The sequence below is a fragment of the Fukomys damarensis genome, unplaced genomic scaffold, assembly GCF_012274545.1.
Source record: "Fukomys damarensis isolate Sample0158 unplaced genomic scaffold, DMR_v1.0_HiC HiC_scaffold_5, whole genome shotgun sequence".
Classification (NCBI taxonomy): domain Eukaryota; kingdom Metazoa; phylum Chordata; class Mammalia; order Rodentia; family Bathyergidae; genus Fukomys; species Fukomys damarensis.
Window position 1 is genome coordinate 62181982 of NW_022900917.1, and position 21826 is coordinate 62203807.

The window sequence follows — 21826 nt, forward strand, 5'->3', positions numbered from 1 at the left end:
ATGGAATATTACTCAGCCATAAAGAATGAGGAATTAGATTCATTCATAGGAAAATGGATACATATTGTACATGCTTATTAACGAGGGCAAGGGCACGATGGGAAGAACACCAGCCTAAGCCCAAGGACATCAGGTCTGAGGTGTGTCTCAGGCTGCTCCCGCAAACTTGAAAAAGTTCCTTTGTCTGTCAGGTCCTTGGTTTTCTCCTCTGAGAAGTCAGGGGCTTGGGGTAAGAGTCAATGCAAATGCAGCTGCTTGGAGCAGAGGTGGAAAGGGTGGGAAGTGACCTCTGGCTGGGCCCAGGGTCTCCGGGAGGTCTCAGCAGGACAGAGGCAGGGGACTGAAGGCTGAGGTCATCCATGGAGAAGGGTAGCTCTGCCCAGGTTCCTGGCCCCAGGGCCCCTGGACTCTGGGCCCTGGCCCTTCCTATAGTTCAGTCTCCTTCTCTCCAGCGATGAGTCCTTCCTTCAGTGGGAACGGTCTGTAGTCTTGACTGGGGCTGCTGTCCAGGTGTAGGTGTCTCCTGGGCTGTGGCAGGCTGGGATCAGGGATGATGAGCTGGCACAGGCGCTGCAAAGAGGAGAGGCACTGAGTGGCACTGCTGGTGAGAGGGGCAGAAGCCATCCTGCTGTGCACCGCCAGGGCCTAGCACGGAGCCAGGCACATGTAGACAAAGGAATGGATGTTTCCAGAAGGAAAAAGAGGCAATAGAAGGTGATCGAGGTGTGAACTTCCCAGCTTCCAGACCTGGCTCTGCTATCAACTACCTGCACAATTTTAGGAGTGCAATTTAATGTCTGTGCTTGTTAAACTTCCTGTGTCTAGGCTCCTTTGTGTTGTTTGTGACTTAGTTTCTCCTTATGCCTTTAGTGTTTTGCACTTGGTTACCTTGTTCACATGTTCTGCTGGGGGTCAGATTCTGAAGATGAGGATTCTATGACTTTTAAGAACATTTCTGAAATAAAGCCATAGACTGGTTGTCAAAGGCCCTTTTGTTTAAAGTTCCACACAGTGGCAAGGCTGCCTGTGCTCAGAACAAGTGTGTACACTCAGCCTACCTCTCTTAGCACCCTGCTTCCCTGGGTCACCTCCCCTGGCCAACTGTCTTTTTTTTTTCTTCTTCTTCTCAGTACTTGGGATTGAACCCAGGACCTCTGCATTGAGCTATATCCCCAGCCCTTTTAAATCTTATTTTGAGATAAGGTCCCACTAAGTTGCTAGGTGGGGCTTGAACTTTCAAATCTTCTTCCTCAACCTCCCAGAGTGCTGGGATTACAAGTGTGTGCCACCACTCCCGACAGCCACCTACCTTCTTGAAGGAACCCTGGGTCTTCAGGAGGGTGATAACCATGAAGAGAGGAACACAGGCCATGGAGGAAAAGGCCAAGAACCAGCCAATGGAGTAGCCCCAGGGAGGGTAGACATAAACGTTGTTGTATGTGAGCGGCGTGTGCTTGCTCAGGGAGAAGAGGAAGGTGGCCTGGAATGAGGAACGGCAAGTACAGGTGAGACAAGGGCATGGAGGTTTCCCCCTATTGACACAGGCCAGGGTGGAGGAGAGTCATCAGGTGAGACAGTAAAATTCGCTGCAAATCACAGCCCAAGGTACCACTCCCAAGAACCAAAGCAGGAGGAAAGTCAGAGGCAGAGAGAGGATGTGGAAATAAAAGCAGGCACGCCCCCTCCAACTCCCTGGGTCTTCTGGTGACAGGAGGCATTAAGGGATGAGGGGTGGGCACATACCAAGCAAAGTGCCGGGGTCAGGAAGAGCCAGGAGATCTTCACCAGTGGCCAGGGCCGGTAGCCAATCATGTCCTCAATGTTGTCATAGAAACGGTCTGCTCCTGTCCAGGCACAATGAGGGGAGAGTGTGAGAACCAGAGGGGAAAAACAACTTCAAGGGCCTTTGGGGAAGACTTGCCTGGTTTGTGCTCTTCCCTACACACCCTTTTTTTTTCGGTACCAGGGATCGAACTCGGGTCCTTGCACTTACAAGGCAGGCCACCAAACCGCTGAGCTAAATCCCCAACCCCCAACCCTTTAACAGGAAACTGTAACAGGCTTTGTGAATGCCATCCATTTCTGGTACCTGGTTACAAGTGGAGGTGCAGAGGGACCTCACTAATAAACCCTCTCTTGCCTCCCTATCTAGGACACCCTGATGTCCTAACCACAAAAGAGTGGTGTAAGCCTAAACCAGGTTCAGTGGCCATTCAAATGCTTATTTACCTATGCAGCAGAGAGAAATCTGGTTCAAGTCAATAGGTCAAGGGTTTCGGCTGCTTAAGGCTGTCATATAAATTGAGATGAGACTAGAAAGCTGCGGGTCACAAGGCACCAGACACAGAGAAACCAATTCTGAGCCCTCAATAAAGCATGGTAGGAAGAGTGGTCTGGGCTTGGCAAAAATACTGACTTGTTTGGGCTTATTTGTTTAACGACCTTAGGTTTCCACAATTGCTCTATTTCTATGCAGAGCCAGGCCTCTCATTGGTAAAGCACAGCACCACTCATTGGTAAAGATAGCTCCCTTATACCTCCCAGTATGTACTCACTGAGCACGATGCATGAAACCCCATAATAATGAACCATTGTTTTGACTTTTCTTCTTCTTCTTTTTTTTTTTTTTTTTTTTTTTTTTTTTTTGGAAGAATAGAAAATTACAACTTTTGAAATGTGACTCATCTACAGTAGTGTCTAATAAAAATAAAATAGAGACAGTATCAGATGGAATTTGGAGTTTGGTGAATATAAGTTAATTAACTTCTTTCAGATATGCTAAGTAGGGGAAGCTTTGCCACTGAACTACATGCTCAGCTCTTTTAAAATTTTTATTTTGACACAGGGTCTCAAACTTGGAAATCCTCATGCCGCAGCCTCCCAAGTAGCTGGAGTTGCTTTGATTTCTAAGAGCCAAAGTTAAAAGTTGTATGTTGCTGCGTGAGTGTAACATATTAAGGATTATTAGCCATGTATAGCTCACTGTGATTGAGTTTATCAGATCCTCTCTGAGAACAAGATTTGAAAAAGGGTAGGGGAAAATCAGAAAGACAGCAGCCACTTGAGGAGAGAAAGTAGGAGACAACATCAAGGAGAGGAAAGAACACAAATAAGGCTTAGGGGATAGTAAAATCATAAACCTCCCTTTCATGGCTCCTCCTGAGACCCTAATATGTGACGTCAACTTATTCTCTCTGCCCTGAGCCTTTGACATTGGCACTGTGTCCCCCAACCCCGTACAGTGGGACCAGTAGACCCAGAGTAGGATAATGGTTCCTGCACTTACAGTGTGAACTTAGGCAAAAGACCCAACCTCTCTGAGCCTCTCTTTCCCCTGCAAGGGCTGTGGTTTGGAGAGTGTGACAGCATGTGAGACAGGCGTGGCGCTCGGCACACACTAATGTTCAACAATGAAGTTTCTTCTCCCGTTGTCATCAGGTGTGATGGTGACAAGGGTAGTAAAGCATTCAGCATTCTGCTTAGTTATCTCGGTGCCCAAGGCCCAAGGCTGTTGGTGGAAGTCAGTGGAAGGCAGAACTCGCCTCGCTATAAGAAAGAAATGTGTAGTGGCCACAGTGGAAAAGCCTACTCCAAAAACACAAGAATGATCTTCCTAGTATGCAACTATTCAGACTCTGGGTGACAGCATAGTTATTGGAAAGGGGAATGGGAAATGAGCTGCTGCTGCTGCTTTTTTTGTTTTTTCAGTACTGGGATTGAACCCAGGGGCTACTGAGCTATATCCCAGATCCCCCTGCCCCTTTTTGAGTCAAGGTCTAGCTAAATTGCCCAAGTTGGGCTCAAACTTGCCATACAGCTGTCTCAGCCTCCTGAACAGTTGGGACTATAAGCATTGATGGAATGCAGGAATTTGTGGGGGTCACAGCACAGCCCTAAAGGTCCTTTCTGACTGAGGTTCCCCTGGTGAAGAGCCTCAAACAGCCTGCACTTCTAGAACGCTCTGTGAGGTTATTTATCATTCTCCTCTCTATTCAGAGAAACCCTTAGCTCTACTGCCTCAGTGAGATGCCAGGCTTCCTGGCCATGGTCGCCCTTCCAGGACAATGGAGCAGAAAAGCATGGCAAAGTCTCTCATCTCCGCAGACCTCCCCCTGGCCCCAGCCACACTGCCCCCACTCACCGTACACCCAGCTGATGCAGATGACTTCAAACACGGAGAGAAAGAGCAGGCAGATGCCACTGCAGGCGTAGTAGTCAAAGAGCTGGAAGAGGTACATCCCGCCCTGCAGAAGAGGGAGTGCAACTGAGGCCCAGTGGATTGGGGCAATGGATGTCTCTCCTCTGCAAGGTGGCACATGCCCATGTAGGATACCATCCTGCACGGCTCCTAGGAAGTCTGGGCTTGCGTGTAAGAGGCGTTTGCCCAGCATGTTCTGTCTTCAGGCCCTCATTTACCTCAGGACGATAATCCCTGATGCCTGGGAGGACACTATGATCTGTAGTGGGTACACATTGTTTTGTCTGCCCAGTATCCTGTCTTCTGGGAACTGGCACCACCTCACTCTGTTCCTCACTTTGCTCCAGGCCTGAATAAGTCACGGCCTGGATATGTGCCACACTCTCAAGAAAAAGCCCTGTCTTTGTTTGTTTGTTTGTTTTGTACTAGAGATCGCATTAAGGACCTTGAGCTTGCCAGGCAGATGCGGCACAAATGAGCTACAACCCTGGCCAAAAAAGACCCGTCTTTCTACTAAGGAGAAGGGGTTACTGGAAGAAGAGCAGCCTGCCTTGATTTCACAGGAGGAAAACCTCTAGGAGAATGAAGTTATCAGAAGAAAGTATAGCCACAGCAAGAAAAGGAACATTCCTGACAATGCCATTAGCACAGCCCGAAGCCAAAAGAGACTTCGCAGTGACCCACCCTCATACATTGCTCCCCTCCTCCTGCCAAAGGAGGCCACCTGCTGCCAAAGGGCACCTAACAAACAGCAGATACCATTGCCTGCATGGCCCGACAGCCTCGTTCTGAGAGAGGCCGAGGAAATGTCCACACTCCACCTCACAGCCGCGGACACAGTGACTCTAAGAAGGGTCTGCATTGCCCTGTGGCTCTCTCCTGCCACAGCCGCACCACAGACTGCCCACCACACTCACCTCAGTGACCAGAAAGAGCCCTACCAAGTAGCACACGATCGAGATGCCAAGGATCAGCAGCTCACGCCGCCCACGCTTCCGGAGCTGCTGGGGGAACATGTCCACAGAGGCTGTCACCAGGCATTCCATGCAGACAAACTGGGGGCCAGGAGAGGAGGGGTGAGGGTGGGGCCGGACACTGTCCTCCAGCCCGGGCCATCTCCGGCAAGTCCTGCCCTGGCTTCTCTCCCTAGCTCTGGCTCACAGGAGGAGGACACTGAAGGCAGAAAGGACAGGGTCTGCAGAAGGCCAGCCTACTCTTGGCCACACTCCACAACAAGGATGTCCCAGCAGAGAAGGTTGGAGGGGGCACAGCCCAAGGCAGGGACTGGGGGTGGGCAGGTGGGAGAAGGCTGAAGGATATTTGGGACATAGCCTTGGGAACAAAGCGGATAGCACCTTCACAGAGGAAGTCTCAAGGCCTGGGGCCATCCACCCAACCCCAAGCAAAAGGCCAGGACAGCAGAGCAGACCTAAGAAAAGAAGTGAGGGAAAGGTAACGCCAAGATATACAGAACCTAGAAAGAAGGTCACCAGGGCAGAGTGGGTCTGGGGTGACATACCTGGCTGTCCAGGCCTAGGAATAACAGCATGATGAAAAAGAGGCAGGACCACAGCTGGGATAAAGGCATCATGGTCACAGCCTTAGGGAATGCAATGAAGGCCAGACCGGGACCTGCAGGGACAGAGCACTCCGCTATAGCCCTCTCAGGATTGCTTATATTTGGTGTATCTCTCTGAGCAGCCACGTGTATGTCATTTGTGTCTGTGTGCATCTGTGTATCTGTGTGTGTCGATATGTGCCCGTGTGCCTGTGTGTGCCTGCATGTATCTGCGCATGTCTGTATGCACGCCCACAGATGTGTATGTGTGTGTGTGCACACAGGTGTGGCATGGTGGATGCTTCAGGAGGGTGGAATGGGTCCATCCATTATTAACAGAGCAGACAGACGTCACTCGTTTGGCCTATCCACCCCCTCTTCCTTCTCCCTCAGTGGTTCTGGAAGCCCTCCTTGTGCCATGCTTTGCCCTCGAGGCTAAAAGGTTCTTACCACCCAGCTCTTGGACCCCTGCCTCTTGGCTGGGAGGATCTTCATGTTATGACTCCCTACCCCTTCCCTTCAGAGCCCAGGCAGTATGAGGGCACCTACCTGACTCAGCCACTTCAGAAATGGGCACTCCCTGCTCTTGGGACATGAAGCCCAAGATGGAGAAGACCACAAAGCCGGCCACAAAGCTGGTGACACTGTTCAAGAAGCAGAGGGCAATGGAGTCCCTGCAGGAGGGGGTGAATGCAAAAATGAGAAGGAGCCCATTGTGGGAAGAGAGATCAAAAGACAGCAAGAGAGTGAAAAAGAGAGCAAAGGAAGGGAAAGAGGTTGGAGAAAAAAGGACCAGGGATATTTGGGTGGGTGGTAATTGGGTGTCAGGGAGAGGAGAGGAAGGCCAAGGGGGAAGAATTCAATCTGGGAAGGAGCCACAGTCTCAGACTGACACAGCTTGCCACACCTAGGGCCCAGGACAAGGGTCTTGGTCCGAAAGCCCACCTCCAGGACCCCACCCTCTTCAACATCCACAGAGGCCAGGTCACCAGCGCCTGTACAGCCCCACCAGCTCTCACCTGTAGCAGTTGTTGTGGTACTTGTTGTAGCTGCCCAGAGCAGTGAGGCAGCCCTGGCAAATGGCAAAGGAGAAGAAGATCTGGGTGCCTGCATCCATCCACACCTGCATGAGGTCCAAGAAAGTGGTAGAGTAGGAAGGAGAATGGCCAGGGTCTGGGGCCAGGATGGGCAGCAGCAGACCTTCCCCACAGCAGATCTGCTCCTCAGCATCCCTGAGAGTCACACCTGTCCTACTGCCATGAACCTGTCCTCCCTTCTCTCCACAGGGCCTTCTCATAGGCAGGGCCCCCTGTCAGTCAGGCTCCAGGAGCACTTCTGAGACACTGAATATATGTGCGCTATTTAGACTGTCCCTAAAACAGCAAGGCTCATCTGCAGAGCCAAGAGTCACTTGTATTCATTCAACTAGTGCACATTCATTGAACTAGCGTACACATGCAACACCTTAGGCAGTGGTGACCTGATGCAGAGGCCACTTCATAAAACAAAATGAAAGCCACTGAGACTTCGGGGGGTGGGGTGGGCAAAAATGTGCTCAGACAAGTTTTAGAGGAAAAGCAAATGGGTAATCAAAATATGGGAAGTGTCTAACCTTGTCCATAATAAAAAATTAAAACTATAAAGTTAGACTACTTGGACCAATCAAGTTATCAAAAATTAAAATAAATTACAGTCAAATCTCACAAGGCCCTTGCAGAAAAAGCATATCCTTGATCAGTGGTGGTAAAAATCTGTATTTCCCTAACTCAGTACAATTGGTTGGCCCTTCAAAACTGTGGGTTTTACATCAGAAGTTTCAACCAAGCATGGATTGAAAATATTCAGGAAAAAATTGCACCTGCACTGACACATACAGACTTTTTCCTTTGTCATTATTCCCTAAACAATACAGCATAACAAGTATCTGTACAGCATTTCCATGGTAGTAAGTACTATAAGTAATCCAAATATGACTTAAGGTGTACAGGAAGATGTGCAAAGATTATATACAAATACTGTGCCATTTTAAATAAATACCCTGAACCTCAGTGGGCTTTGGTATTGTGGACGGTTCCTCTCAGATACTGAGAGATGGCTGCATATCTAAAGACAAGTATCATCCAACTGTCTGAGGCCAGGGTATGGGCTCTGAGAGGGAGCAGGGAGGTGGCCAGTTGTGTGCGTACTCCTTCCTGGCACTACATTATTAATGCATCCTCAGTGCACTTTTATTCAATAAATGAACGAATGATGGATGGAAGAATTATTACAAGGATGTTAAAAATGACATTTACAGGGCTGGGATTTAGCTCAGGGGTGCTGTGCCTGCCTAGCAACACAAGGTCCTGAGTTGGATCTCCAGTACTAGAAAAAAAAGGCATTCACAGATGTCAGTCACCAGAAAAAGGCTCATAATATAAGTGACAAAGGGATATATGTCTCTAAATATAATGATCTCAACTATGCTAAAACACATACCACCAAGAAAAAAGGTTGGAATAAATATGTTAAAATGCAAAGAGATTATATGTGATTCTAAGAGATTTTGGTTCCTTGTTCAGTTTTCTCTTGTGTTGTCTAATTTTCCTCCAGTGGGCATCTAATGCTTTTAAACCAAAGTTAAATCAGTAGGGAACTTTCAAATCTTGGGGCAGAAGACACTTGTGCCAGTAGTCCCCGCATGTGCCCACCTGGGGGTCTCTGAGACGGAGCAGATCTGGCTTCAGGTAATAGATGATGCCCTCATAGGCTCCGGGGAGGGTGACACCTCGGATCAGCAGGACGATCAGCATCAGGTAGGGAAACGTGGCAGTGAAATAAACAACCTGGAGGGAAGCCAGCCAAGGACACTGCTGTTGGGAATCGGAGAAAGACGTCTCCAGGAGTTCTGCCCCCTCCCCAGGCAGCACAGTCACACCACGCTCGTCATCAGACTCGAAGCCCACAGAGACAGCCGAAGAGTGAGCAGTAAAACTTTCCACACCTCCCTGTGCACATTCCAGTGGGCCTTAGTCCCCAGCAGGGTGTGAAATACACATCAGTGTGGGGGGGGGCGGTGTGTGTGTGGCCTAACACTTCAAAGACTTTTAAAATCAAGACTCGGGTCTGCCTTATCCTTTATCCTGGTTCTCCCCCATGGCCCCATGGAGGGCAGGACAACTCCTGGCGGTGGGGTGGCCAGATTTGTACGGTGATCTGTGAGGAGGTTTGGACTGTACCTTTCCAGGCTCACAGTTGGGGGAGACATGGTGGCCTGAGCACCAGGTCCCCAGACACATACAGGGTCCCCCATTCTGTATGACCAGGCTTGGCTCCCCACCTAACAGCAACCTTGTCTGTGTCATTGTTACTACTGCTATGGTTCTTATCATTACTACTGCTTTTATTTCCACAATTCTGGGAAAAGGAGGCTGCTCTGGGAACAGCCAAAAGGTAGGGCTAATGGGAACAGTCAGCTCCCTTCCCTTTCCTGGCTCCAGCAGCATGAAGCACCATCTCTGCTCTCTGGGGTGGAAATGATGTTCAAACCTGAATTTTCTCTGTAGAACAAGCCACTATTGTCCATTTCTGGCCCTAACCCCTTCAGTGACTAGCAATTTACCACCCCAAAGAAAATTCTGATTCATACTAAAAATTCATGCAAGCGAGCTGCAGGATATGTGATCCTGATTGTGTACTACATATACATAATGGATACCGACACACACAAAAGAAACAAGGAGGAACAGAGCAAAAGCCGGCAAGTATTAGAAGACCTAAACTGCCACAGGCTCACTGTTGCTCCAACAGTGGGGCTTTCAATGGGTCTTATTTTGCTCTGAATATTTACTTACATAAACGAGTCTTTTACAGTGTATTAAAAAGAAAGACTTTTCTTATATCAAGCTGAATGCTGCCTCCTATGACTTCGCCTCTTCTCACCACATATCTCTTTCTTAAACAACTCGTTCCTTCAGCTCTCCAGAGGGACCCACTGAAGTGTCCCCAGGGACTCTAGGCCACAGAGCGCTTCCCAGGGGCCAGACTTCTCACCTTGCCTGTGGACTTGATGCCCTTCCAGATGCAGAAGTAGCAGATGATCCAGGCGAGCAGGAGGCACAGGGCCAGCTCCCAGCGCAGGGCCCCCAGAACATGGATACCCGAGGTGATTCCCAGAACCCGTCTCCTGGTGAATTGGGAAAAATAAATCACCAGATGAGAAAGCTAAAGAGCAACAATGTGCCTCTGTCACCAAGTCTCCTGATTCACAGAACTGACCCACAGATCTCATATCCCAAGGCTCCCACACCCCCAGCCTCCCGACCTCTCCCGCGGCCATGCCATATTCCCACCTGTGGCCTGTATGGCCCTGGCTGTTAGAAGACCAAATCACCGTAATCCCATAGGTATCTGTGTCTTTCTAACTCATCCCGATTTCTCTGTTGCACAGAGAGATAAAGAGAGAGATTGAGGGGGTGGTGAGGATGTGTGAATGAGTGCACAGAAAGTGAATATTTATAGACGCAGGGCGATCAGCAAGAAGTGGGCATCAAGGGAAGAGCAGGGTGCGGGTTAGGATCTAAAGGAGTGTACGAGGTGAGCCAACTGAGGCTGTGCATGTGAGAGCATATGCGAATGTTGGCGAGTGTGTGGGGGTAAGGTTGGTGCGAGGGGTAGGTGGTGGAGGAGATGCATGCAGTTGTGTGGGAGGGTGAGCAAGTGAGCGCACCTACTTCTGTGCCATAAATCTACCCTGGCTGACATCGAGTGCCAGCAGGACGTCACTGCACAGAGTTTGGAAGAGACACAAACATCAGCTCCCCGAGGCTGCACAGGCTGTTTCCAGCACATACTGGACACGCATGCAATGGCACGTGAGTGTGGAGTGGGGTAAATGGGAGAATGGAAGGGGATAAAGATGGGAAATGGGAGTCTAGGTGGACACTTGTGGGTTTGGGGTAAATTAGTGGGTGCAGGTGAGAAGGCATGAGTGGGTGTGAAGTTGCGCCCTCATCCCTCAGTGATGTGGGGTCAGAGCAGAGGTGGGTGAGTGCTAGAAAGCACGCACAGAATCTAAATCTTGCACCCCAAACATTCACTCTTGCACAGCTCCAACATCCAGACTCTCTGCTTAGGGCCCCCTGGCATGTGGCAACCAGGCCCAGCACCTACTCCCAGAATTCCATGACAGCAGAGGTGAAGTTCTCAGAATGGGTCTCTGTGCTGGCTCCCGAGTGGTTCAAAAAGTCTACACAATGCTCTGTTGGGGACATAGTGGGATGCATCAGTGGGGAACACAATGGGGATAAATGCCCTCATATTCTGGTCTCTGACCCTCTGGCCTTATAATAAGAGCTTCCTGCCATCCCTGACCTGCCCACTTGTCCCCCATGTCTTCAGTCTGTAGACAAGGGATCAGGTCCATGCGCGCTCTTCTCTGGCATGGAATGTTGCCCAGAGGTAGGCCTTCCCACCCTTCACTCCTCCCTCCCATTACTATATAGTTCTGTACTGTTTCTTTTTCCCATGGTGATGGGGTACTTATTTTATTAATTTGTCTATTTCTACCACTAGACTATAAACTCAGTGAGGTGAGTCCACATTGCCCTTGCCCAGTCCTGGCACAGCAATGGTGCATAATAGGTGCCCAGCAAATATTTGTCAAGTGAGTAAATACGTAGGCAATGACAATGGCCCGCATGACCTAGTCCCACCAGGTTCCCACAGACACACTAATCCTTCCTGAGACTGGCCCAAGGTCCCACAGGAGGGCCAGCCAGCAAGTTCTGTCATGTCCTGTCATCATATCTGGCCATCACCTGCCACCTGGCTTAGAAGGAAAGACCCCATCCCAGGGCAGAAAAGATGGGCACCTGTGTTCCAGGGATTGGTACATGTCGTCCAGGGCAGCTCGGAGGTGAAGGAGCTGAACAGGTAGAAGAGGGCCCAGGCCAGGATGATGATGTAGTAGATGTTCAAATAGGACTCAATGACCACGGATGCTATGCCAATGCCTTGGGGAGGGGGGATCAACATTAGCAGAAAAGTCACAGAGAAACAACCAGTTCTGTTAGCTGTCTTGGGTGCTCCACAGAGAAAACCACCAGGGTTTATTCATCGTCATGAAAAGCTGTTCACGTTTTTTTCTAAGAAAAACAGGTTACAGATCACTACCATATGCATTTCCTCATTTTTGTAATGTGTATTGGAATATATTTTTATGAAAAAACTCCAGGAGGATCGCGCCTCTGCAAATTATTAAGTAGTTCTCTCTGAGTGCTAAGATTTCAGTTCACTTCTTCAAGTTTTTTCTTCTGCCTATCTGCATTTTCTATTTTTCTATTACAATAATATACTGCTAGTAAAATGAAAAGGGGCAGGCAAACTAATTAGTAAAGACGGGGAGATAGTAAGAAGCAGGCTGAGGATAAGAAAAAGCAAGAAACCCACCAAGAAGAGAGAAGTGTCCCCATGTCAAGAACTGCAGTCCTGTGCCATTTTAGCACTTAGCACTCAGGCTCTGGTTGGTCGATACACAGTGGAAACAAACACACGCTATAAAACTGGAATTTTGCACAGTCATTTAAGAAGTAGCATGTTAGCTGGGCACAGTGGCACATGCTTATAATCCCAACACTGAGGAAAGCTGAGACAGGAAGATTGTAAGTTTGAGCCCAGCCCGTGGAACTGAGTAATTGAGTGAGACTCTATCTCAAAATAAAAAGTGCAATAAAAAAGGACAGGGATGCAGCTCAGTGTGAAAGTCCTGGGTTCAATCTCCAGTAATACCAAAAGAAGAAGGATGCGGTGGGGAGAAGAAGAAAAGGGGATGAAGAGGAGGAGGAGCAGGAGGAGAGAGAGTGTGGAAGCTGTGGGGAGTGGGGAGGGGCCAGGGCCTGCCCACCCAGCTCTCCCTGCCCCTATTTGTACAGAGTACTAGCAGGTGCTACTTAGTGAAAGACTGTGGACCTGTGGGCTAGCATATGTCAGTGCTGACTGAGAGCCAAACTGCCTGTGCTGGAAGAGCCCACTCAGACGGTCTTTTCTGATTGGCCTGGTGAAGGATAGGTTCCCTGTGGTGGCCTGCCCATCACCAGGCAGCAGGTTCTGCAGGAGGAGGCCTTGGGCTGCCATGGGATGGCTGAGAAATCTCTGGTGTAGCAGGGGCAGCCTGTGGGATATTTACAGCACACACAAGCCCAGTCGTGCACACAAACAAGCAGCTGCGGCACTCCCAAGGACTTAACCAGACTGAACAGGGCAGCAGTCAGTCTGGTAAACACCGGTGCCCACCCCTGGAATGGGGGACATGATTCCAATAGTACTGGCTGGTCAGGGAGCAGGAAAGCAGGAATGATGGGGGACTCAGAAGCTTGTGCGAATGCAGGCTAAGGAGCGAAGGTGGGGAGGGAACGTGGGAGTGAGTAGGCTGTCGGGCAGCTCACAGGTGGACAGCAGCAGGCAAGTCCCCACAGCAGCACATACCTTGAGTGCCCCTCTCCCAGGGTGCCCAGGCCCCTAGGATGCCTGGAAACTTGGAAAAGGAAGGAGCAGCCATCTCTCCCCTACCCTGTCCCATGCCCACCCTGTCCACATCACCCCTATAAGGCGGCCATTGCATCTGGAGAGCCAGCCCTGCTAGTGCTAACCAGGAGCTTACCTGGACCTGGAGACGGGACCCAGCTGGGAGCACTGCTGGGCCCGCAGCAGAGCATCAAGACACTTGCAACACCGTGAACTTGTGAGCAGAGACATGGTGGCCATGCCACTCCCTGCCCAGCCCTCCCCACTCCTCTCCAGGGTCCCCTGGTCTTGTCCTCCCCAGTCCACACGAGCCAGTGTGCCTCATTCATGCCCATTTCTGCTCAGCACATTCGGTCTGGCCCCTGCCTGGGGGACCCAGATAGCTTGGTGCCTGGGGTCTCCTGAGGCATTGGGAAGAGGGGACGAACCCTCTTTGCGTTTTAAATTTCCAAGGAACCTCTCAGGGACAGGGGACCCTTGGGCATCTCACTGGCCCCCATGGAACTGGTTCCATCACCTAAATAGGGACGGGGGAAAACACCCCACCAACTCACATTAGTGCCAACAGCGCTAGAGAGCTAGGAGCAGGAGTGGTCTCTTAAAACAGTCAAGAGAGGAAGGGCAAGGTAGACAAAACTTCTGTGAATCCTGTTTTCCTTACTTACAAAATGGCTCCATAGACTTGCTGGAGGTTGGATGAGAAAACACAGCTAAGTGCTTACCTGAGCCTGACCCAGGCTAGGGCCCCACAGATGCTAGATAGCACCGCCGCCATCGCCCCTACCATCACACTCTGGAGCCCCGCTGGAACCATACCGTAATACTCACACAGACCCCTTCCAAGCTGTGCGACTCAGTTCGTATTTGTAACTTCGCCTTGTTTTTCCTGAAGCACACCCTTCCCCAGGCTTTATGAGCTCCGGGCCCCAGAGCCTGACTGTGCAATTCGCACAGGCTAGGATGAAGGGGTGGATGGGCGGTAAGGAAGGGAGGGACGGATGGCTGAAGGGCGCTTCAGGAAGGGGAGGGAGGAGACTCACCCTGGAAGAGGGGGCAGATCTTCCTCCAGGCTGTGACGCTCCCCTGGCTGGTGTACTGGCCCAGCGCCACCTCCAGGAAGAACACTGGGATGCCGCAGCTGAGGAAGAAGATGAAGTAGGGCACGAAGAAGGCTCCTGTGGAGGAGAAAGGCCGGGGCTGAGCCACACCTCGGCCCTTTCACCCTAGGCCCTCCTAGCCCCCTGTCCCGCAGCGTCTGAATCCTCAGCCTCCTCCCACAAACCTTCCTCGGCACAAGTGGGCAAAGATGCTTTGACCTGAACTGTGTAGGAGGTGGGCAAGACCTCGGAATGGAGACGAACGAACCTTGCGGCAGAGACCCTAACACGCACACTGTCTGTTTTCTTAGTGCGCCTTACAAATCCAGTCAATGTATTATTTTTGGAACAAAAACATGTGGTGTGTCTAATATGATGTACCTATTAAATTCTCAAGTTTGGTACATTTCAGAGAAAAACAAACAAGCAAAAACACCTTGAAAATATCATTTTCCCGCTTCTATTTTTGGAGGCAGTCTGGTCTGCACAGATTCCCAGCAGACAAGGCTGCCATGCGGCTAGGGTTAGGCACTGACCTACAGGCACCAGGGGAGCCAGGCCCCGGGCACAGCCAGGGATGGAGACACCGCCAGGCCCGGGGCGCCTTTTGGGTATGAGTCGTGTGGCAGCATCCGCAGCTCAGAGGCTCAGCTGTGAGTGCCTGGGTTCTTGTTCAATGCCCAGTTAGCACACCCAGTACTTATGTGGTGCTTACCCCGTCTCATATCCTCTTCGAAGGCTTCACCAACATGAGCGCCTCACAAAACAGCCTCCTGTGCTAAGGCACTGTTGTTGTAACCATGTCACACATGAGAAAACCAAATGCCAGGTTAAAGAGGCGAAGACGGAAGCCTAAATGAGGCAACAGAAGTACCAACCCAGGCAACTCATCCTGAGGCTGTGCCCCTCATTACAGTATCCCAGTGCCTCTGAAGCAGTCCCCTTTATTGTGTACAGAAATAGAACAGATGGAAGGAAAGGACAGAGTACTGCATATTCTTTCTTTGTTTCCTGAACTTTTGCACACATTAGGCCTGTGGTATACCAGTGAGACTTATATCCTAGCCTCCTTCCAGACTTCTCATAAGTACACATATATTTCTTCTTTGCAAAATGAGAACCTGCTGTGTATTATCTGATAACCATTTTTTAATTTTATACCATGAATCTCTTCCTATCAATAAATATATATCTTATGCCATCATTTTGATAGCTGCATAGTATTCTACTCCATGGAAGTCGCATGCATTTCATCAGTACCTTATCACCACAGGTTTCAGTTTCATTAGAAATACTGCCACTATTCTAGTGAAGACCACTGTCCATCCCTCCGCCTTATTCACAAATTTCCAATAAAGGAATTGCTAATCCCAAAGATATGCACTTTTTTTTTTTTTTTGCTTTTATGTGTGTGGTTAAAAAAAACCCCAACACACACACACACACACACACATATATTTGTTTTGTTTTGTTTTTTGAGACAGGGTCTCACGATGTAGTTGAGACTGACCTGGAACTCACTATGTAGCCCAAACTGGCCTTGAACTCTAGACAATTCGACTGCCTCAGCTCCTGAGTGTTGGGATCACAGCAGGGTGCACTACCACACAGGAGAGTGCTACCACATCCAGCAAGCTCATGTATTCTTTTTTGTTTTTTTTGAGACAGGGTCTTGCTATGTAGTTGAGACTGGCCTGGAACTCACTATATAGCCCAGACTGGTCTCGAACTCACAGCGATCCTCCTGCCTCAGCCTCCCGAGTGTGGGATTACAGGTGTGCACCACCAACATATATTTTTAAGTATACACTTTAGTGGCATCCAGCACATTCACAACAGTGTACAACCATTGCCATCATCTACCTCTAGAACTTCTTTGTCTTCCCAAACCTAAACTACACGTGCAGAGAGTAACTCCCCTCCCCTCCCAGCCCCAGGCAACTTTCTCACTCCTGCCTTTCTCTGCTCTTCACACCTCACACACAAGGTACCATGTAGTATTTAGCCTTTGCTATTTGGCTTATTCCACTCAGCATATCTTCAAAATTCACCCACATCATAACGCGTATTAGACTTCCTTCTTGTAAAATGCTAAGCAATGTTCCCACCATACCCTGCTCGTCCATTCACCTGTTGAGGTCCACCTTTGTGGTATGCATAGTGTCTTTCTTCTTTTTGAGACAAGGTCTTGCTATGCAGTTCAGGGTAACCTTGAATTCACACGTAGCCCAGGCTGACTTCGAACTTGTAATGATCTTCCTGCCTCAGTCTCCCAAGAGTGCTGAGATTACAGGCACACGCCACCGGGCCCAGCTTGTATGCACATTTTCAAAAGGTCTTCGTTATGCATTTTCCAATTGCCCTCCCAAACTCTTAAGGGAACCATAGCAAGCTCCTAACTCTCCACTCCACTGAGCCTGAAGTCTTAAGCTCACATTTGCCTTTTCAGAGCACCGCTGAACATACTGGCTTGGCTTTGCATTACTTGGATGGCCACAGCTGCTATGCCGAGGGGCAGTGTCCGGGAAAAGGACATGGCTCAGTGTTCACCAAAAGTACCCTGAGGAGATGCTCTACAGAAGCCTGCAGGCCTCTTCCCATAAGCCTTAGGAGGTCCTGTCCTTTAGCAAAGGAGGTAGCTTCAGTGCTGTCCTTGGGCTGTGGAGGTTTGCCCTGTCAGAAGATGGGGGGACTCAGGAGGCCCAGAGTGGCCACCCTCAGGGTGGTCCCCAGGTCTGAATATTTGTGGGGAGGGAGGAGGTAGTCTCTGGATGGAGTGTAGGGGTATCCTCCATCTTCAGCTTTCTGCTGGGGTTTCCCACACCAGTGCTGTGAACACCTCCCCTCAAATTCATCTACCAATCCCTTGCCATAGAGGGGCCCTCGGTCTGAGCCCTCTCGGGTCTGTCCAGGGTACAGACATGAGCAGCCAGTGATGTCCCACAGGGATCTTTACAGATAGGTACTTGATGCTTGTGGTTAAAATCCTCCCCCGAGCTATGCCTTGTTGTCCCTGCCAAGTGTCTTTCCTGAGCCACTAACATATAGTTATAGTTTGAGGTGAACTGTTTCTTCAGGGTGATCCAGTTTTGAGGCTCCTGTCTTCTTTTAAAATAACAGATTGCTATATTAAATCAATAACCTCATTTTTCCTATGCTTTCTCTCTTTCTCTAAGATTTCTCTCTAGAACTGTTCATTGACCATACACATATTAGTAGAAAGAATATTTAACTGCTGATTAAGGCTCATAGGTAGAGATCAGCCTGATTACCACAATGAATTAGTAGCACTCCAGCCTACAGCAAAAACCATTGATATGTGCATTAATCTATGACGTCATGCTCTCTGGTCTCACCACTTCACAGATGACCCGGCTCAGGCAGCAGAGCCAGAGGCCCCATTTCTTAGCCCTCATGTTCTGTTGTTCCGGGTGGCAGAGTGACGTGCACACAGGGAGGAGGGCACCAACCGCCTCACTGCATGTGTCCAGCCAGCTCTGGGTGGGGGCGCATCCCCCTGTGTGAAACGGGGGCTGGGGCTGGCTGACCCTCAGCACTGCTTCTAGGATCACGTGTGTCCATGACATTGTATCTTGGGACAAGGAAATAAGCCACCAGCCCTTCCTGCCTCCCTAACCTCTGGCCAGTATCATTCCCCGCCTCCACTCAGCTCCACAGCCCGGACCATTCCACAAAATCCCACAGATGTTTCTTTGCACTCCTGGGTTTAAGAAGTTTGTAATGATAACACTAAGGTTTAAAACACATAGCAAGATACACAGTAGACACTTGATAAATATTTGTTCAGTATGAATAGTGTTTGCAAGGGTTTGCTAAGCAATGGTTCTTCTCTAAATGTTAGAGAATTGCTTCTTTTTCTACCTTCCTGGAATATTTCTAACATTTATGACATATATCAAATCTCCACGAAGAATAAAGTTAATCTCAAGGGATAAAAATGAATCTGACTGGTCCCGGGGGAGGACAGAGTAAAGGGTTTCATGAACAGGAAATAGCTCCAGTAGACAGACGCCTAGAGACAGATGGCAAGTTAGTGATTTTCCAAGAGCTGTAGCAGAAGGAAATGGGGGGTGAGAGGTGAGTGTTCCTGGGCACTGAATCTTCAGAATGTGAAAAATGTTCTAAAATGCTGGTGGTGGCGGTGGTGGTTGCCCAATTCCGTGAATATACTACAATCTATTAATTGTGCATTTTAAAAATAATGTGACCCCTCTGCACCATGATGCTGCTAATTTTCATCAGGGCTGCTAAATCGTAAAATTATGTTTCTTTCATTTGAAAAAAATCATAGACAAACAAGCTATCATTTCTCCAATTAGAATTCTTCCATGGCTCCCATTTTCTCAAAACAAAGCCTACAACATCTGAGCCCATCACCTCTCTGAGTTCATTCCCTATTATCTCCTCATTCCTCTCCCTGCTGCCTCCTCACTGTTGATCAATTGTGCTGTTGCCCCAGGGCCTTTGCACTTACTGCTTCTCTGTCAAAAATATTCCTTATTCATGTATAAGACTCACTCTTTCACCATATCAAGTCTCTGCTCAATGTTTCCTTCTCGGTAGAAACCTTTCCGGGTCACCCTATTTCACATTTCCAACCCCTCAGCCCCTCCCTGTGATCTGATGTACCCTATCCCTCCTTCCTCTTTACTTCTCATTGCTCCACTCATTACCATTTGACACACACATTTTTCTTGTCTGAGGTCTGCTCGCCTTCACCAAAAGGTAACATGCAGAAAGCTCTGTGCTGTGTCTAGAACAGTGTTTGGCAAGTGACAGGCTTGAAAGAGCAGCATTTGAATGGATGAATAAATTCGACCAGCCACTGGCATTTACATAGAATAATAAAGGAGCTTATTAAGAGCCCTGATTCCTTGGTCCTACCTGTGGCATCATTTAAACATCACTGTGAGGGACACGGAGGCTCTGCTGAGCCCTCCAACTTCATGACACACCTCCTTCCATTTCACCGCACTGCCCAGGAGGTGGGGCCCAGGTGGCACTGCCCAGCTGTCAAGGCATAACTCCCCACCACGCCTACCTCCAAGTGAACTCACCACCTCCATTTTTGTAGCAGAGATAGGGAAACCTCCAGACATTGCCCAGCCCAATGATCTCCCCGGCCACTGACAGCACAAACTCCATCTTGTTGGTCCATTGGCCCCGATCCTTCACCTGGTCCTTGCCTTCCTGGTCCAACGTTTCTCCTTCCTCAGGGATCCAGGAGACCGCATTCTTGTGCACTGCCACTTTCCCGTCCATAGCCCTGCTGCAGGCAGTGAGACCCCGCAGGGTAGGACAGGATGGCTTGAGAGGTAAAGCCTGGAGAAGGGGAAGGGGAGCTGTGAATCCCATGCGTGCCCCACCATCCCCTAGCCAGGCTTGGTTGGTGAGATGTCACTTGTCTTCCCAAACTCTCTATGGCATTTCTACCTCTCAGAGTCATGAGACAAGAACCCAACAGGGAGCAAATCTCACTTTGCCAATTCTGCAGATGGGAAAATCAGGCCTTTTTGTCAGAGATCATCTAGGAGAAGAGCTGGGATTAAAACCCAAGCTCAAGGCCCTTGATTTCAAGTCCCTTTCGATCTTTGCAGTCAACCACCATCACAGCAAGCCTGTCCGCCCAGATCCCTGATCTGAGAGACACTAGGCCAGCCTCTGGCCTGCAGGCAGAAGGGATCTGACTGCCAGGGTTAAAGGGTGGGTGTGCATAGTGCTCTCCTGCCCAGTTGGATGCTCCGCCCTACGTTGACCAGCACAGAGTACACAAGGGGTCAGTTTCTCAGGTGCTGATGGGGAGGGAAGGTGGACCTCTGAACCACCAGATGGTGATGAGGATCAGCACCAGGGCCTGGTATGGGCCTTTGAAGGAACCCGTTCCTTTTTCTTCACATACCTGTCTATCCTTAAATCACTGGTGGGTCTGGTGCCAAGGAAGGGTCAGCAGACCAAGTATCAGCGGGTGATGGTCACCCCTAGATGAGCCCAGGACAACCCCATGACTTGTCCCCTCCAAAGGGGCACCCAGCTGGGCTGCCCATGAGACTATCACTGCCTGCCCTCCCTGCATTCTGCAGAGCCCAAAGCTCAAGGAGCCTCCAGCAGAATTATGTGGGGCCTCAGCATTATTCTCTGTCCCTCTCCTCTGTCCATTGCCAGGAGGTAAGATGCATCTGTCTTTTCCCCTCCCCTCTCACCCTCCAGTCAGCCTGAGGCCACCTCTGCCTTTTTCCCAGAGAAATCCCCAGGGCAGTGACCAGAATGCAAGGGCTGGGGCAAGTGTACACCCCCTACCTCTCCTCTTCAATGGTTACGGGGGAATCACAGCAATCAAGCCTATGGAGGGCTCCACACTCCTCTGAGGCTCTAGGGAAACACAGGGCGTCTTTTCATTCAGGAAGAGTCTGTGTTTATTTGTTGGTTCTTTTAACCCAGGCAACGGCCCAAGCCCAAGTCAGTTAGAGAGGTGTGGGCAGGTGCCACATGAGGTTATGGAAATTTTTGAAGGTGACTTGGAGGGTAGAGGTTATCCCAGGAATGGAAACGTGTTGGGGTGAAGTGCTGGTACTGGGGGGCACTCAGAGGCTTCTAATGCAAGTTCCGCCTAGACAGGGGATGGGGAGGGTCACCAGTGAGAGTCAGAGATTGTGAGACGCTAATAGGAGGGAGAAGAGGAGAGAAGGGAAGGAAAGGGGGGCTCCAGTCGGAGTGAGTGGCCAGAGCAGGGCAGGGGACATATTAAGAATCGGACCACAGGTACCTGGACTGAGGGGGAGAAGCCACAATGCTCACCTCAGACATGGACACTGCTCCTGAATGGGAACTGGGGCACCCAGGACCCCTGAATCGTTCCCAAACAAATGAACAAATAAACGAATGAGCTGAAAACACTGCCACAAAACACACAGACAGGAAACCCATGTTCTAGTTGACTTAGCTCTTTACAATAATAATAAAAGGCTAACATCTGAGTAAGGATTGTGCTACAAGCAAACAGATCCTTAGAGTATATGATTAAATCTTATCCCCATAGCAGTCTGTGAAGTTGGTATTTCTGTCAGCTCCACTGTGCACCTGAGGACCTGACACTCAGAGAGATTAGGGAACAGCACAGGGAACCTAGCAGACAGGTGCTCAGTGAGACTGTTTTGAGTGGCTGAATGGACTTACCAAGACAGTATGTGGTGGGGCCGAGTCCTGCTGTGTGACCTCAGGCAAATCACACCTCCTCTCTCAGCCTCCAATCTTCCTGAAAGAGAGAATGACCCCTGTTCAACAGGGCGCTGGAAGAGTGGGAGCATAAACAGGAGATCCATAAAAACAAGAAGTTAGTCTTTGCTCACCGAGCCACAGGGTACCTTAGCTCAGTGCCAGGCCAGGCACAGGATCCCCAGGGAACCCTGGAGATCAGCCTCACTGTTCCTAGACCACAGGGGCTGTTGCAAG

General features: G+C 49.7%; 1 protein-coding gene across 2 annotated transcripts; it reads right to left on the reverse strand.

The window, feature by feature from the left end:
• Slc6a12 (solute carrier family 6 member 12) lies at positions 1-21629 on the reverse strand. 2 transcript variants are annotated; one of them, XM_033760743.1, is made up of 15 exons: positions 21551-21629; positions 19564-19699; positions 14300-14434; positions 11609-11749; positions 10908-10995; positions 9789-9921; positions 8447-8581; positions 6776-6879; positions 6306-6430; positions 5718-5830; positions 5116-5253; positions 4142-4244; positions 1744-1844; positions 1310-1480; positions 1-570 (listed from the first exon to the last, which is right to left on the reverse strand). In XM_033760743.1, the coding sequence occupies exons 2-15, from the start codon at positions 19637-19639 to the stop codon at positions 427-429; spliced, it is 1707 nt and encodes a 568-aa protein (XP_033616634.1). In that variant the 5' UTR covers positions 19640-19699; positions 21551-21629; the 3' UTR covers positions 1-426. The 2 variants fall into 2 exon arrangements, with proteins under 2 accessions (XP_033616634.1, XP_010628636.1); XM_010630334.2 differs by having other exon boundaries at positions 19435-19699.
• Positions 21630-21826: the final 197 nt, after the last annotated feature.

Bases quoted from the DNA above. Each gene is read 5' to 3' on its own strand.
- Slc6a12 (XM_010630334.2), bottom strand. From the start codon at position 19,639: ATGGACGGGAAAGTGGCAGTGCACAAGAATGCGGTCTCCTGGATCCCT. The intron at 11,750-14,299 runs GTGAGTCTCCTC...CCCCTCCCCAAG, and splicing joins GATCTGCCCCCTCTTCCAGG to GCATTGGCATAGCATCCGTG. The intron at 5,831-6,305 runs GTAGGTGCCCTC...CTGTCCCTGCAG, and splicing joins TTCTGAAGTGGCTGAGTCAG to GTCCCGGTCTGGCCTTCATT.